This window comes from Hypomesus transpacificus, chromosome 10, assembly GCF_021917145.1.
Source record: "Hypomesus transpacificus isolate Combined female chromosome 10, fHypTra1, whole genome shotgun sequence".
In the NCBI taxonomy this organism is placed as follows: domain Eukaryota; kingdom Metazoa; phylum Chordata; class Actinopteri; order Osmeriformes; family Osmeridae; genus Hypomesus; species Hypomesus transpacificus.
Window position 1 is genome coordinate 13,489,900 of NC_061069.1, and position 17,042 is coordinate 13,506,941.

The following is a 17,042-nucleotide window of genomic DNA, read 5'->3' on the forward strand; positions in this document are numbered from 1 at the left end:
AGCACAAAAACACTATTTCTACCAAGAAAGCATTTAAAACAGCTAGTCTGTACACACGACAAACTGAAGAGGATTGAGCGGGTCAAAGAGGGGGATGGGGTTGACACACAGTAACAGGCAAATTCACTAATGTGGCTGAAACCGAAACAAACACAACATACCAAACATAGAAAACATAAGAGGAACAATATCTTTTTAAAAAGTTATTAAACTTCTCAGTTCGTCTTGTAAAGTTCTATGACGTTAAAGCAGCAGGAAAACATGAACTTGTGTCTGGGAACTCATGCAGTTACAAAATAAGAATTGAAGGGATTGGGCTCTTCACCACGGATACACAGAAAAGCAAACACACATACAAAACAAGATCAAACACAGAAACAGGAGCACTGGACTAGTACGGACTAGTACGCAGGGTTTCCAGCAGCACTTTTCAGTTAAGGCGGCCGCCTAAGCAACACACGCCTGCCGCCTTAACTAGGGAATCCCCGTAGTTTTTTTTATTAACGATATCCACCGTTGTCCTGTTTTCTCCCCTCCATTCCAAACTGTGACCAACGCCAGTCCCCCTTCTCTGCAGAATGCATTAGTCTTCTATCGCACAACCCCCCCCCCCCCCCCCCCCCCCCCCACCCGGTCTACGGCAAACCCCACCTTACCTTACCCCTACCTCACCTTAACTAACACATTTTCTGCGGGAAACCCTAGTATGGGAACAGTGAACATTTGGATTGTTACCAGATGTGAGTCCAATAAAGGAGGGAGGGGGGCTTACAGGCAGAGGAGGGACCACCAGAACCTGCTAGAACTAACAGAACCTGCTAGAACTAACAGAACCTGCTCCAACACCTTCATACCAGCAATCCCAAACTGGAACATCGTCAAGTCAACAATATTAGACACCTAAAAAAAATAGTCAAATCTTCTTCAATAGGATATACACGTTTTCAAAAAATACACTCTTTTCTTCCTCAAACAAGAAGGCAAGTTTGACCAGATATATGGCATAACAGTCACCAGTGTCCTGTGATTGAGGGTCCTGTGATTGAAGGTGGGGTGTCCTGACAAAGAGAGCTACCACTCAGATCCCGTATATACACCTATTCTACATGCTGCTTCCTGTCCTGTAAATATAGTGATTCTACTTCCTGTCCTGAAACATTTAGGATGCCATCTTCCTCAAGTAATTCCAATATTCATCCAATAAAGTATGGACCAAACATTTCCGAAATGCCAACGTCATATATAATATCAAAATTATCTTCTTCACACAACCAGTTTCTTATTAGCTCAGATGATGATGTTGGTGAAGTAGCAAGATGACTGGTCAAGCTTGAGGGCAACCACAGCCAGGAAAGGGGACAGTATCCTATGCTAGGGTCCAGGGTTAGGATTGCGGTCAGGCCAGGGTTACGGTGAGGCCAGTCAGGTTTAGGACCAGGGGCTAAGATGAGGGTTCAAGGGTTAGGGTCATAAAGCTTTTCCATCTTTACAAACGCCAGGCTAGAAGGGATCCTGCATGTTTAAAAACAAGAACAAAGAAGGGCTCGGATGTCTGTTTAGGGTTAGGGTTAACCCAACTGGTCACAACAGACTGCCTGCTTTACAAACACCACCATGTGACCAGAGAAAAAGAAAGGTTACTAAGGTAACCATCCTCCATATTCATTCTTCCTTTCACTAGCCTATCCATCCTCAGCTCTTGGAGTGGGTAGCTGGTGGGAGTGCGGCCTGGATCCTGTCTCATCCTCGGTCTCGACTGACTCCTACACCCCAGAAAAAAGCTTTTCTCTTAGGATAGGCGCCCCAGCCTCTCTCCCCAGGCCTGCGCTGCACTACAGGCGGTCCAGCCGGAAGGTGTCCTCAGTGGCAGGGTCAGCCAGCACCATGTCTGGATCATGGAGCATGTGTAGACCGTCCAGAGTCAGAGGGTCAATCTTCAGCTCATCCAATGGGAATGCAGCATCCACATCGAAGCTGTCAGAGGACAAGGAGTTGGCGAACTCTTTAGACAGGTGGCTGGCCGACTCCTCGGTCACTACGAGAGGGAGAGAGAGAAGGAAGAGAGAGGAGGTGCAGAGAGAGGAGGAGAGAGAGAAAGAGGAGGAAAGAGAGAGAAGAGAAAAGAAAGGTAGAGGAGGGAGAGAGGGGGAAGAGGAAAGAAAAAGTAGGAGAGAGAGCAGGACAGAAGAGGTGGTCAGGTGAGAATGAGTATTCACTCTTAATGGGGAGAAGAGAGAGAGAAGAGAGAGAGGGGGGGGGGAAGGATGAGAGGAGGACGACAGCGAGAGGAGGAAAATAGGAGGAGGAAGCTAGAGAGGTATAGAAAGAGTGAATAGGCTAATAGAAGGAGGAGAGAAAAGAGTGAGATAGAAGGCTGTGATGTAACCAACCTGTCAGGATGATGTTGGGGATGTTGCTATGGCTACTGTAGCCCAGTTGCGGGGATTCCAGCAGGTTGCCATGACTACCGGTCAGGCCCATCATGGCAGCCTGGGTGTAGTTGAGGGTGGAGGCGGGTCCGTAGAGGGAGGCAGAGCCTAATGAGCTGTCAATCATGTTGAACTGCTCAAGCTGAAGTCACAGAATACATAAACATCACATGACTGGATCCCAGAGAGTTGATAGGCTACAAGACATCACATGACTGGATCCCAGAGAGTTGATAAGCTACAAGACAGTTGAACTGGCTGAGGGTCCAAAGACAGAAATACTTCCACTGAGGAGGTTCCACTGACGTGTTGGTGTAGTGAGAAAGTGAAGGATTAGGGTCAGGGCTAGGGCTAGGGTTAGGGTCAGGGCCAGAGCTAGGGTTGGACATGTGAAGGTGTGCTGCACTGACCTGCAGGGTGAGGGCTAGACGTGTGAAGGTGTGCTGCACTGACCTGCAGGGAGAGGGCTAGACGTGTGAAGGTGTGCTGCACTGACCTGCAGGGAGAGGGCTAGACGTGTGAAGGTGTGCTGCACTGACCTGCAGGGAGAGGGCTAGACGTGTGAAGGTGTGCTGCACTGACCTGCAGGGAGAGGGCTAGACGTGTGAAGGTGTGCTGCACTGACCTGCAGGGAAAGGGCTAGACGTGTGAAGGTGTGCTGCACTGACCTGCAGGGAGAGGGCTAGACGTGTGAAGGTGTGCTGCACTGACCTGCAGGGAGAGGGCTAGACGTGTGAAGGTGTGCTGCACTGACCTGCAGGGAGAGGGCTAGACGTGTGAAGGTGTGCTGCACTGACCTGCAGGGAGAGGGCGCTGGTGTGCCTGGAACTCATCTGCTGGTCGTACAGGTCAGAGAACACACTGGCCAGAGATGAGCTATGCTGCAACACACACACATCCCTGGTTAACACACACACAAACATCCCTGGTTAACACACACACACACAAACACATCCCTGGTCAACACACAAACACATCATCTCTAATGGGTTCAAACAGGTCTACAGGTCTACATGAAAAGGTCACGGGTGAAATGTTGGACGGCTCACATCGTAAGAGCAGAAACGTCACAAGGCTGACAACATGTTTGTGCTGAAGCATCTCCCTGGGTTCAACTGTGTATCAACTAGTGGTTCAACCCACTCTAACCCTAACACACTGAGCACAAAACAAGCACATACAAGGCTGGAGGCTAATACAAGACTTGGATTGATACATTTCTTCTGGATGTTTTAGACGGGGTAGACTGGGGAAGGCAGGACTACACAGCTACAGGACCACGGAGGAGGCAGACAGACACACACCAGCCAGCCAACCAGCTAGTCAGTCAGTCAGACAGACACACACCTGCCAGCCAACCAGCTAGTCAGTCAGTCAGACAGACAGTCTGCCAGCCAACCAGCTAGTCAGTCAGTCAGACAGACAGTCTGCCAGCCAACCAGGAAGTCAGTCAGTCAGCTAGTCATTCAGTCAGACAATCAGACAGCCAGCAAGCTTGTCAGTCAATCAGTCAGCCTGCCAGCTGGTCAGCCAGTCAGCCAGGCGGTCGGGTGCCCTTACTTGAGGGGAGCTGCCAGGGGAGAAGGCTTGATTGGAGACGGGAGATGTTGGAGACGGGAGCGCTGAGGACCCTAGCCTGGAGCGGTACTGAGGGTACAGCACTGCAGGTTAGACTCTAGCACGGGACTAGACTAGTACAGGACTGACACAGGAGAGGGTATACTGAGAGTAGAACAGGTTAGACTTTAGTGCAGGGCCGATACCCAGATAGTACAGGCCTAGAATAGAACACTCTGGTTCAGGACTACAATACCCATGAACACTCTAGTACAGGACTAGGGTGCTCAGAGCACTGTAGTACAGGACTAGAATACTCAGAGCACTGTAGTACAGGACTAGGATAGCCAGAGCACTGTAGTACAGGACTAGGATAGCCAGAGCACTGTAGTACAGGGGTGAGAGGATGTTCTAACCCACACCTCAGTATCTCCTTCAGCCCCATGATGGATGTGCAGTTCCATCCGGCACCCAGGTGTTGCCTAGGCTCCAGAAACAGGTGTTGCCAAGGCTCCAGAAACAGCTGCTACCTAGGCTACAGAAACAGGTGTTGCCTAGGCTACAGGAACAGGTGTTGCCTAAACTACAGAAACAGGTTTTGCCTTGGCTACAGAATCAGGTGTTACCTAGGTTACAGAAAAGAGAAGGCCCAGGCGCTCTGTAGGGCAGCTCAACAGGCTCAGCCCCGTAGAGTTAGTAACCATGGTAACCAATGTAGACAACTGAGCCATGTTGACAACATGATGATGTGCTGCAGGCTGCTGTAGTTTGCCATGTGCTGCTGTAGTTTGCCATGTGCTGCTGCTGTACTGATGGGGAGAGAGCGTACCGAGCTGTTGTCCATGCTGCCGGAGGCTGGATTCTGGGAGCTAGTGCTGAAGGAGGGCAGCTGCTGCAGGAGCTGGGCCAGGCCAGGGGGGGTCTGGCTCTCGGTCATGTCCTGGTCCTGGTCCTGGGCAGTGACTGGGAGGTAGAAGGCATACTGGGACAGATGCTGCTCCAGAGTCATGGTGTCGATAGCCTGGGTACACAAACACACATTCAAATATACACACACACACACACACATTGTCACTGTTAGTCACAGAGACTGAGGGGAGGCTCAGTGTAGCTTTGTGTGTTTCTGGGGGGAAGCAGGAGAGGGTGAGGATTACTCTAACCCTCACCCAGTCCAGGGTGAGTGTACCTGGGAGAGGGTGAGGGGGGGAGGCAGGGCAGGGGAGGGCTGGGGGCCATCTGTGTGCAGGGCAGCAAGGTCCCCGGTGCTGTTGGAGGAGCTGCCCTGCTCCTCTGGGTCCAGTGGTGGGTGCAGCGGCGGGGGGAACTGCATGGTGGTGAGGTCGGGGAGGGAGCCCCCGGTACCCGGGCCCGCCGACACCAGAGAGGTTAACCCTAACCCTAACATCTCCTGGTCCGGGGAGAGGAAAATGCTGCAAGAGGAGGAGAGACTGTCAACAACCTACTCAGAGACCTAGGAGAAGAGGTAGGAGCTAGGAGTTAGGAGAGGAGGTAGGATGTATGAATTAAGTAAGGAGGTAGGAGTTAGGAGAGGAGGTAGGGGGTAGGAGACTTACTTGATCCCTGGAACTTTGCAGGGCTTGGAGCGGGCGATGCTCTGCAGTGGATGAGAGAGGGTTAGGGGTTGTCAGAGGGGTTACATTTTGTGCTGCTGTAAGTGTCCGCACAGTCAAGGAGGAAGCAGGAACCAGCCAGGTGCTGGAGCTCGTTAGATCCATAGCTCGTTAGCTAATTAGCTCTTAAGCGTATTAGCACGCCCTCTGATAAGTAATGCTGGGAACACACTAAACGATTTTTTTAACCTTATAAGATTTTCAAACTGTGAGAGACCACAAACATGAGGACAAAAAATCATAGATGTAGCCGTTTTGCTCCTACAGTGTGTGGTGTGCCATGATATGACAGACAGCACACCACACACAAACAGATTTCCAACCAGTGTCCCGACTGTTAACACAACAAATCTTGCTAAATCTATCGAGATTTAAGAATAAGCATGGCGAACTATATGCAGGACGAAATTACGATGATAGTGTTTGGAATTATTTTCACAGAAAATTCACGGAAAAAATTAAAGGGTTTGCTGTTGCCACAAATCAATTCAATTTAACTTTCTGTTGCGCCGTGACTCCGTTTGTTATGCTTCTGTCTTCTCTCAGCTTGCTTTAGGATTGCATATTGTTTTGTTTCACGTGATAAACTCAGGTTTTGTCCTTGGGGTTTGTCCTCGGGGTTTGTCCTCGGGGTTTGTCCTCGGGGTTTGTCCTCGGGGTATGTCCTCTGGGTTTGTCCTCGGAGTTTGTCCTCGGGGTTTGTCCTCGGGGTTTGTCCTCGGAGTTTGTCCTCGGGGTTTGTCCTCGGGGTTTGTCCTCGGGGTTTGTCCTCTGGGTTTGTCCTCTGGGTTTGTCCTTGGGGTTCCCCCCACACATCAGGATTTCTGATTGCAAATATTCAACATTCTCGATCGGGGCGCCTCCGACGTCCTTCCGAGCAGATTCGGTCACTCTTGACACACCTCACACCAAGGGAACATCTGATAAAATAATCAGTAGAACCATCAAGATAATCGGGACGTTACCCTAGGATTGTCGGAAGGGGCGAAATCGGCCCGATTATCCTGTAGTGTGTCCCCAGCATAAGGCAGAGCAGCCATGATAGCTGCAGCTAGCTAGCAACACAGTAACAGAAGACGGCTAACATTGCTGCTACACAGACATTCACACATACATGTACACTCACAAACACACATGCCTGCACACTCACACACATGCACACTCACACACATGCGCACATACACACACGCACACACACACACTCACACGGCAGACCACTCACCTTCTTGCCATCCCAGTGGTGATTCAGTCCCTCGATGTGGTTAGGGTTAGGGTTAGGTGCCTTGTCCTGCTCGTTAGGTACCGTGAGCAGAAGTACTGAGGGAATTATTCAATTCAATTATTTAAAAGTCATGCATGATATCAAAATAGTCACATGTATTTAGCACTTTGGCACCAATTGACTCATTGCCATTGAAGTGATTGGATAAAGCCCTTTACTGACTCTGCCTTCAAAGACACTCAGGCCAGCGTCAACAGGCTCCATCAGGGTTAGGGTTACCACTCTAACCCAACAGGCTCCATCAGGGTTAGGGTTACCACTCTAAACCAACAGGCTCCATCAGGGTTAGGGTTACCACTCTAAACCAACAGGCTCCATCAGGGTTAGGGTTACCACTCTAAACCAACAGGCTCCATCAGGGTTAGGGTTACCACTCTAACCCAACACGCTCCATTAGCTGGTTCTCAGTGGGGTGAGAATCTCCTTCAGGCCTCTGATCATCAGACACAGCTGGTCAATCCTCTCAGACACTAACAACCTGGCCTGCTGGTCTGTCCTCTCACACTTTAAACAACCTGGCCTGCTATCTTTGGAACAGTTGCTGCCTTTTGAAACAGAAATCAGTTACCAGATAATACAGTACCAAATAAATGAAACTAACGATAACCATAAATGTCTAAACTCTTTCTCTCCCCTGTCCAAAGCAGAGATCTCTGACCTCATTCTCTCTCATCGCCCCACCTCCAGTCCCCTCCCCTCTCTTTCAAACCATTTTTGGCATTGCATACACCATCTTTAAATTGCGGTTTATAATAGCGCACACTACACACACATTACACACCACAAACTACACATCCCTAGTACAGACTAGGCTCATCAAGACAGAAAGCATGAACACTAACGGTCTCACTCAGACTGAAGAGCATTGTTCTGTGTGTGCTCTACTGTGTAACTGTACTTCAGGACAGCACAGGGGGTCTGGAGGAGGGCTGAACACAAGGAAGTAGGATGCAGGATGGTAGAGAGGAGGCAGGAGAGGAGCTAGGAGGTGTAGAAGGGTGCTCACCTCGTTTGGGCGGCAGCTCCTGTGAGGCGGCAGCCTGCAGGGCGGGGCTTAGCGTGCTCTGGTGCAGCGCAGAGTCAGAGTTGGTCCTGAAGCACAGCAACACACACTGATGCACACTACACACACACTACACACTGATGCACACTTCATTAACACTACACACCACAAACTACACACTACACAGCAACACACGCTGATGCACACTACACAGAATCACACACTGATACACACTACACACTAAATATTACACACTACACACATACTACACACTTTCACACTTGGATGGATGGACGGATGACTCACCTTCTCCAGCTTGTGTCTGGTGGAGGTGACAGGTAGACTGAACCATAGGGACAGCTGTCTATGTGAGAGCCCATTAAGGAGAAACAAACATAAGACATGAACTTGGATATGACAACAAATCTCTGCAGTGTTCCCAGGGAGGGGCTGTGTATAATAACTGGCCATGTTCATCAGTATTTGAGGGAAATCCCACAAATATTTGCGAAAAATCCCCCACCCATAACTTTTCAGCAGGAACCCCGCGGCCCAGCAGGAACCCAGCAGGAACCCCACGGCCCAGCAGGAACCCAGCAGGAACCCAGCAGGAACCCAGCAGGAACCCCGCGGCCCAGCAGGAACCCCGCGGCCCAGCAGGAACCCAGCAGGAACCCAGCAGGAACCCAGCAGGAACCCCACGGCCCAGCAGGAACCCCACGGCCCAGCAAGAACCCAGCAGGAACCCCACGGCCCAGCAGGAACCCAGCAGGAACCCCGCGGCCCAGCAGGAACCCCGCGGCCCAGCAGGAACCCAGCAGGAACCCCACGGCCCAGCAGGAACCCAGCAGGAACCCAGCAGGAATCCAGCAGGAACCCCACGGCCCAGCAGGAACCCCACGGCCCAGCAGGAACCCAGCAGGAACCCCGCGGCCCAGCAGGAACCCAGCAGGAACCCCACGGCCCAGCAGGAACCCAGCAGGAACCCAGCAGGAACCCAGCAGGAACCCCACGGCCCAGCAGGAACCCCACGGCCCAGCAGGAACCCAGCAGGAACCCCGCGGCCCAGCAGGAACCCAGCAGGAACCCAGCAGGAACCCCACGACCCAGCAGGAACCCAGCAGGAACCCCACGACCCAGCAGGAACCCAGCAGGAACCCCGCGGCCCAGCAGGAACCCATCGACCCAGCAGGAACCCCGCGGCCCAGCAGGAACCCCGCGGCCCAGCAGGAACCCAGCGGCCCATTAGGAAGGATATCTGCCGGCCGTTCTTGTCCAGCGCCAGGGGCCGGCGGTGAGGAGAGGTGATGCGGCCGCGGTCCCGGTACACCCGCTCCACCAGGCCGTGGCGCCGGGTGCTGCGGCTGCTGTCCTGCCCCGCAGGGAGAAATGCTGTCTGGAGAAAGGACACACCGGGGGCATTACACACCGGGGGCATTACACACTGGGGGCATTACACACCGGGGGCATTACACACCGGGGCCATTACACACCGGGGGCATTACACACCGGGGGCATTACACACCGGGGGCATTGCACCTAATCTGGACCTGTTTTAAACATTATCTTTATGACCCCCTGCGTGTCTCTGTTTACAGATCAGCAATTGACATTAAAATAGCGATATGATTAGGGATATGATTAGGGATATGATTAGGCATATGGTTAGGGATATGGTTAAGCATATGGTTAGTGTCAGGGTGCTTAGGGAGACCACACTCACGTACCGGGAGCAGGGATGGAGCTAGGGGTCAGGGGTCAGGGGTCAACGACAGGGTCACACACAGACGTTCTGACCTGGAAGGGAAGGTCGATGGCGCCGCTGCTGATCTGGTTGACGTTGGGCAGAGAGCCGCCGTAACACTGCCCCCTACTGGACCCCAGCTGCAGGTACTGCATATTCTGCCTCTGCAACTGGAACAACAACACATTAAACATATAATGTATATTAAACAATATTTAAACATACTGTACCCATATTTCCATATTGTTTTATACACATTGTTCTAAAGATCACAATGTGCAGTACCTCCCCCTTCTTCTCAGCCCAGAGCTCACCTCACTCACCTCCCTCCTCCCTCTCTCACCTCCTACTCTCACCTTCCACTCTCACCTCCCTCCTCCCTCTCTCATCTCCCTCTCTCACCTCCCTCTCTCACCTCCCTCCTCTCACCTCCCTCTCTCACCTCCCTCCTCCCTCTCTCACCTCCCTCTCTCACCTCCCTCCTCCCTCTCTCACCTCCCTCTCTCACCTCCCTCCTCCCTCCTCCCTCTCTCACCTCCCTCATTCACCTCCCTCTCTCGCCTCCCTCTCTCGCCTCCCTCTCTCGCCTCCCTCTCTCACCTCCCACTCTCACCTCCCTCCTCCCTCACCTCCCTCTCTCACTTCCCTCTCTCACATCCCTCTCTCACCTCCCTCTCTCCCCTCCCTCTCTCCCCTCCCTCTCTCACCTCCCTCTCTCACCTCCCACTCTCACCTCCCTCCTCCCTCCTCCCTCTCTCACCTCCCTCTCTCACCTCCCTCTCTCACTTCCCTCCTCCCTCCTCCCTCTCTCACCTCCCTCTTTCACCTCCCACTCTCACCTCCATCCTGTATGACGGGTTTGCCAGAGGAAAGGGGTGTGGCAGTTCACACATACACACACACACGCACACACACGTACACACACACACACTGCTAGAGGTTCTACCATTCACCTCCACCTCACATCATTACACCATCACATTACCAATAGTAAATAGACTGCATTTATATCGCACGTTTTCTACCTTAGCGGCACTCAAAGCGCTTCACCAGTTTTGCCTCTCATTCACCCATTCACACTCACACTCACACATACTGACTGCAGTGAGCTGCCATGCAAGGCTCCGGCCTGCCCATCGGGAGCAACTTGGGGTTCAGAGACTTGCTCAAGGATACTTTGGCACATGGCCTGGGAGGAATCGGAGATCGAACCGCCAACCTTGCGATTAACAGACGGCCCTCTCTACCCCCTGAGCTACAGCCGCCCAATAGTGATGTTTGTAACCAGTCTGCTTGTGTGGGCTTTACATGAACAACATTCTGATGCAGAATCTTCATTAGAAGGCTTACATGTTACATGTCACACATTATCTCTTCATTAGAAGGCTTACATGTTACATGTCACACATTATCTCCAAGGGCTTACATGTTACATGTCACACATTATCTCTTCATTAGAAGGCTTACATGTTACATGTCACACATTATCTCTTCATTAGAAGGCTAACATGTTACATGTCACACATTATCTCCAAGGGCTTACATGTTACATGTCACACATTATCTCCAAGGGCTTACATGTTACATGTCACACATTATCTCTTCATTAGAAGGGCTTACATGTGGCACCATATCTATTGTGGAACGCAGTTTATGAACATAATCTCGCCTTATCTCTGATTTGCAGTCAGTCACACACCTGGCCCCCTGTCTGTCTGCCCCCTGTCTGTCTGCCACCTGTCTGTCCGAACCCTGTCTGTCCCCTGTCTATCTGCCACCTGTCTGTCTGAACCCTGTCTGCCCCCTGTCTGTCTGAACCCTGTCACACAGTGCTGGAACCTTTGACTTTAACAAGCTGCTGTACATGTCACAGACTGAATAGAACCCTGAACTGCCTGTTTCTTTGATACTGAATAGAACCCTGAACTGCCTGTTTCTCTGATACTGGAATACAACCCCGAACTGCCTGTTTCTCTGATACTGGAATACAACCCCGAACTGCCTGTTTCTCTATTTCTGGAATACTACCCTGAATTGCCTGTTTCTCTGATACTAAATAGAACCCTGAACTGCCTGTTTCTCTGACACTGGAATACTACCCTGAACTGCATGTTTCTCTGATACTGGAATACAACCCTGAACTGCCTGTTTCTCTGATACTGCATACAACCCTGAACTGCCTGTTTCTCTGATACTGCATACAACCCTGAACTGCCTGTTTCTCTCTGGGGCAGTGACCCTCAGCTGTGTTTTGAATGCAGCTATCAAACACGCGAGCACGCCCCGCGAGCACGCCCCGTAATATCACTGCTGCGGGGTGATGGTGTCCAACTTTCCGTGACAACAGGCCCTGTAACATTTTCAACAGCCAAATCAATAGGTTTAACCGTCTGCATAATTCAAGCACGATGATAGCTGGCACTGGAGCCGTTTGTTATTGTTTACCTCGACAGTCGAGCTGTATAACCGCCGCACATTTTATTTATTTATTTATGATTTGACAACTAGCAAATTGTGTTAAAACAGGCAGCCTTACCCTCGCCGCTCGGGTAATGCCCAGGTCTTTCATCACTTCGTCAAACGCCGCCGTCTCCTCTGCTTGCTTCTGGGTATGTAAAGCGATTTTCTCGCTGAATTTCCGTGGATTATTCGATGTCGCCATGTTTCGCTTTTCTGCTCCGCTTTCCCTCTGCGCTGCGTGCCCACGTCCTTGCTTGCGCGTGGGCGCTGTCAGTCCACGCTCACATCTGGATCTCCCGCATTCTGCGGCTTCCTGAGGAGGGATGGTCCACGCGCGACCCCGGGCTGACTAGTGTAGCAACGTGCTCTTTCCGTTCCTCCAGGGGTACATAACTGTAAAGATCAAATTTAACTTTTTAATTACACAATCACGATGTTACATGATTACGCATTATGGAAAATACACACACATATACATAGCCTATAGTCACACACGTAGTCAAACACACACACACACACACACACAGTCAAACACACACACACACGTAGTCAAACACACACCCACACACATGTAGTCAAACACACACACGTTGTCAAACACACACACACATTCGAGCGAAGGACCCAGAGCACAGGGAGCGCCCCCTTTTTCACAAGGCCACAGGTTACCTAGGAAACCACTGATGTTAGGTTACCTAGGAAACCACTGCAGACTCCTATGCTGGGGCCACAGAGGAGGAGTGTGGTGTGTGCGTGTGGGGGGAGTTAAGTATGTATCTGGGTTAAGAATAAAGGTGAGGGAGGTGAGGGTCAGGGTGTTTTGGAGGACTATAACACATTCAGGTACGCAGACAGCAGGGGGAGCTACAGAAACAGAATACACAGACACTTTGCTCTCCCTGTTTTTTGTATCTCTCTTGTGCTCTCTCTCTCTCTCTCTCTCTCATTTTTCAATGGTCTTTATTAGCATTAAGAAACAAATGTTCATATTGCCAAAGCAACGTTGGAATTACATAAATAGTATTTATATTATTATTATGGAGGTTGGTATATTATTTATGTTACTAAATAATCTGATATCAATTAAATATGGTAAATTCAGTTGAAAGATTAAAGCAGGAGAACCTTAACATAACATTAAGATTTATTAATATATATGTATACATACACACATACACATGTCAGTCACAAACACAGTATATGTTGTGTGTGTGCTTTGTGTGTGTGCATTGTGTGTGTGTCTCTCTGTCCAACACTTTCTGTCTCCCTCTCTTTTTCTATCTCTCTCTCTCTCTCTCTCTCTCTCTCTCTCTCTCTCCTTCCCCCTCTTTCTGTCTAACACTTGCTCTCTCCATCTCTTTCTCCCTCTCTGTCTAACACTTTCTCTCCCTTTCCCTCTTTTTAGCTCAAAGTAGATAAGAAAGCTGAATAACGCTAACCCTCAGCCTGTCAGTCTGTTTCTCCACAGCAAGCCCGGTTTGTCGGTCTGTCATGGTTGCATCACCCCTGGTTCTGATGGGCATCAGTCTGTCAGTCTCTCAGGATGTTTGTAACTTTCAGAAACTGGGCCTTTCCAAAAGTAGACTTTTTCTCATCTAACTTCCTCTTGCTGGGCTGCAGGATGCGGCTGAGAACCACCTCCATCTCTCCAGGTGGTTCAGCACTCTCTCCTGTTATCCTCCCCTAACCTCTCCACTCATTCCTGGAGTGAAGGACGGATTATTTCTCTCATTCATTTTACTTTATCTTAACTACCACCAAGTTTATTGATTCACAATTCGCAATTCACAGATTCTTACAGGAAGACCACATTTCTGATCATATTATTAGCGCGTTTTTGTATTGGGGGGAGGTGAACAAGTCATCCGTTTTGGGGGAGTATTTTGATTTGGGGGATGTACTCATATTAGGGGGTGTGGTTTGCACTTCAGGGCCACCGTACCCTTGGCTGTGATTGGTCCGTATTAAGAACTGCTTGAGTCAGGGGCGGGGGTGGGGTTGCCGTGACCAACAAGAGAACGGAATCCTTCGACCGCCATTTTTGTAAGTTTTTATAACACTAATTTCATCTAAACAGTACATGTAAATCAGCATCTGAATTAATATGTGACGAGAAATGGGCAGTGTAGTTGCTGAAAATGTGCTTATTTTATTGATGAAACGGCTCATTTGTAAATTTGCTCTGACTTTTTGATAACCTAGCTAGCATTGCAGTGCAGCCCTATCTACTGTTCTGGCGGTGAATTGTTTCAGCACGCAGAGCCGTTGGAGTAGTATAAATTCAACCAATCCGTCCGACTCCGTGCGTGCGTCCGTCAGTAACGGAGTCGGAGAAGTATAAATCGGCCTTTATACCCTAACCCTTTCAGTAGTGACATGTGTTATACATGTTGGCTTTCAGTAGTTCCATGTCTTGAGAGAGAATGGTTGGATTCCCGCATGTTTCACTAGGCTAAGAGGATGTTTGTTCTAGATAAAATGATGATATAAATGTAAATTTTTTGTTATTAATCCAAATTAAACTCTGACTACCGCATGTCTGGTTATCACACACACCTGTGTTTATTAACCTCTCTTTCTTTCCATAAACACAAACTGCATATCTCAGATTATCTTTCATTATCTCACTGTATCTTTCATAATCTCTAGTATCTCTGGTAATCAAGCATGTTGCTGTGTAAGAGCCTGTAAACCGGCCACACATCTTAGTTTACTGAGGAAGGACATCCCCAAAGTCTAGCTTGTGAAGGCCAGGGGTCAGGGGTCAAGGCTAGGGTCTTCAAGCTTCAAGGACACCTCTACAGCCAATTAGAGCTTTCCTTGGAGGATGCAGCCAATCAGAGTTTGAACCTTCAAGCATATTTTGTTGTCTGAGTTGATAGGATGTTTTGAATCCTGCTCACTGAAGCATAACTGGCACTTTACACAACTTAACTGAGAAAAAGTAGAAGCTTTAATGATGTTTTAACATAAACATAAATAGTAAAGATAAATTGAAACGTTATTGTCCCCGAAGGGAAATTTGTCTCTGATTTCACTCTGCATTGTCTCTGATTTCACTCTGATTTCACTTTCACTCACTCTCTGGGAGTCAGATGGCTGAGTGGTGAGGGAGTCGGGCTAGTAATCAGAAGGTTGCCGGATCGATTCCCAGCCAATATGACGTTGTGTCCTTGGGCAAGGCACTTCACCCTACTTGCCTCGGGGGGAATGTCCCTGTACTTACTGTAAGTCGCTCTGGATAAGAGCGTCTGCTAAATGACTAAATGTAAATGTGATTTCCTTGCTGTTGTTAATAGAGAAAAAATTAAACATAAACACAATCAATCAATATTGTAGCATATAATTGTGTAATTTGGTGTTATTTGTGTAATTGAAATGTATTTAACAAGCAGAGTATCTTCAGTCATACGCCTGACCTGGTTCCTACAGTACATACACATTTAAACAACGAAATAATAATAGAAATACACTTCTTCATGTGTATAAATGTAAATATAGATATATGATATCACAGGACTAGGAATGTCATACGACCTCTTGTAATACAGAGTTTGTTAACAGTAACTAGTTTTATAAAACAACATGTGTAGTGTCGCTTATGTGTCTTTCAGAGTCTGTCAGAGTCCAAGAACATCTCTCTCTGTAGTTATATACAGTATATCCATGTATCCATGTACATATGCAGTGTGTCCCTGCAGTGTGTCACGCGCAGTGGCAGCTGGTCACCAGCAGATCGCTGAAGGTGCTGAGCTTCAGCTTTCCTCTGCTGTCGTAGTGCATGAGCACTAGCGGTTCAAATCCCGCGGGCACGCAGCAGGGCTGGGGAGCTCCGCCCCAGGAGAGCCGGTGCAGCCGGGACTTCACCTGGGCATGCATGCTGGCCGGCCGGTAGTTATGGGGGCAGGAGCCACCGCAGTACCTCATGGTGTAGCCAGGGGGTGCCACCACCCAGTCCGACCAACCAATCTCCTCGAAAGATACACTGATGGACTTCCTGCAGCACAGACCCTCCTCCTCGCAGCTCTGCTCCCCACTGGAACGCCTCCTCCTTCTGTCCCCCCGGACCCCCCGGCCCCGCCTGCTAGGTGCCAGGTCCAGCTCCAGGGCCAGGCTGGGCGGCCCAGAACCCCCCTCCTCACCCCCAGCCCAGAGCACCCCCATCTCTACCACCAGCTCCCCCCCCCCTGGCCCCGCCCTCCACCTCCGCACCTCCCGCCCCACGTCCACGCTGGCAGCTCCCGGACCGGAGGGCTGCAGGGGGGGCTGCTGCCCTGGGGGTCTGGCAGCTGTATCGTTCAGCTGTCTTCTCTCATACACCCGGACCTGGACCACCAGTCCAGGACCAGGGCCAGGACCAGGACCAGGGCCATGACCAGGTCCAGGACCAGGACCAGGACCAGGGCCAGGGCCAGGGCCAGGTGTGTCCTTCCGCAGGTGTGTGTAGAGTCTGAGCTGAGCCTTGATCAGACCCAGGCCCGTCCTGAAGCTGGGTCTGTGCTGGAACACGGCCTGGTACCAGAGCAGCTCTGGGTCCAGAGAGGGCACCGGGGACACTGGGGGACACATCACTGTCAAACTAGAACACTATCAAACTAGAACACTGTCAAAGCACAACCAGAACACTGTCTAACCATGTCTGTCTAACCTGAACCAAACACTGCTGTCAGGACACCAGGCTGTGTACTGGAGATACAGGCAGACAGACAGACAGGCAGGCAGGCAGACAGGCAGCCAGGCATGCAGACAGGCAGGCAGGCAGACAGGTAGACAGACAGACAGGTCATGCCAGAAAGGTGTTATCTACATGTATATAACTAGAAAATAGGAAATTCCATGATGTCAGAACTCTGTTAGAGAAGGCTGGGTTACCCTAGCTTGGGTAAGGTTGGTATTTATAGCCAAACCAGTGTGGTAGGTATTTTGAGAAAGGGAA

The 17,042-nt window shown here is 50.1% G+C and overlaps 2 protein-coding genes across 4 annotated transcripts in view; both read right to left on the reverse strand.

Annotated features, from left to right (window-relative positions):
* Nucleotides 1-627: 627 nt before the first annotated feature.
* Nucleotides 628-12,454, reverse strand: crtc1a (CREB regulated transcription coactivator 1a). Of its 3 annotated transcripts, none has more exons than XM_047028181.1 (13): nucleotides 12,183-12,454; nucleotides 9,700-9,816; nucleotides 9,161-9,298; nucleotides 8,209-8,270; nucleotides 7,906-7,991; nucleotides 6,840-6,934; nucleotides 5,561-5,601; nucleotides 5,173-5,416; nucleotides 4,816-5,007; nucleotides 3,990-4,076; nucleotides 3,227-3,310; nucleotides 2,391-2,571; nucleotides 628-2,035 (listed from the first exon to the last, which is right to left on the reverse strand). In XM_047028181.1, exons 1-13 carry the CDS (start codon nucleotides 12,306-12,308, stop codon nucleotides 1,833-1,835), a joined length of 1,656 nt encoding a protein of 551 aa, XP_046884137.1. In that variant the 5' UTR covers nucleotides 12,309-12,454; the 3' UTR covers nucleotides 628-1,832. The 3 variants fall into 3 exon arrangements, with proteins under 3 accessions (XP_046884137.1, XP_046884139.1, XP_046884138.1); XM_047028183.1 differs by having other exon boundaries at nucleotides 628-1,974; nucleotides 12,183-12,453; XM_047028182.1 differs by lacking the exon at nucleotides 3,990-4,076.
* Nucleotides 12,455-15,328: 2,874 nt separating this feature from the next.
* The window catches only part of LOC124472397 (growth/differentiation factor 6), a 2,573-nt gene continuing 859 nt past the window's right edge, over nucleotides 15,329-17,042 (reverse strand). Inside the window, exon 3 of the mRNA XM_047027189.1 lies at nucleotides 15,329-16,662. Coding sequence (XP_046883145.1) covers nucleotides 15,812-16,662 — 851 coding nt within the window. The 3' untranslated portion in view covers nucleotides 15,329-15,811. The remainder of the gene's footprint in view (nucleotides 16,663-17,042) is intronic.

What these genes read in the sequence shown, in the direction of transcription:
- crtc1a (XM_047028181.1), bottom strand. Translation starts at nt 12,308, where the DNA reads ATGGCGACATCGAATAATCCACGGAAATTCAGCGAGAAAATCGCTTTA. An exon ending in GCAGCATGGACAACAGCTCG is followed by an intron (nt 4,077 to 4,815) that starts GTACGCTCTCTC and finishes CTGTACCCTCAG; the next exon opens with TACCGCTCCAGGCTAGGGTC. An exon ending in CCAGCGCCCTCTCCCTGCAG is followed by an intron (nt 2,572 to 3,226) that starts GTCAGTGCAGCA and finishes CTGTGACTTCAG; the next exon opens with CTTGAGCAGTTCAACATGAT.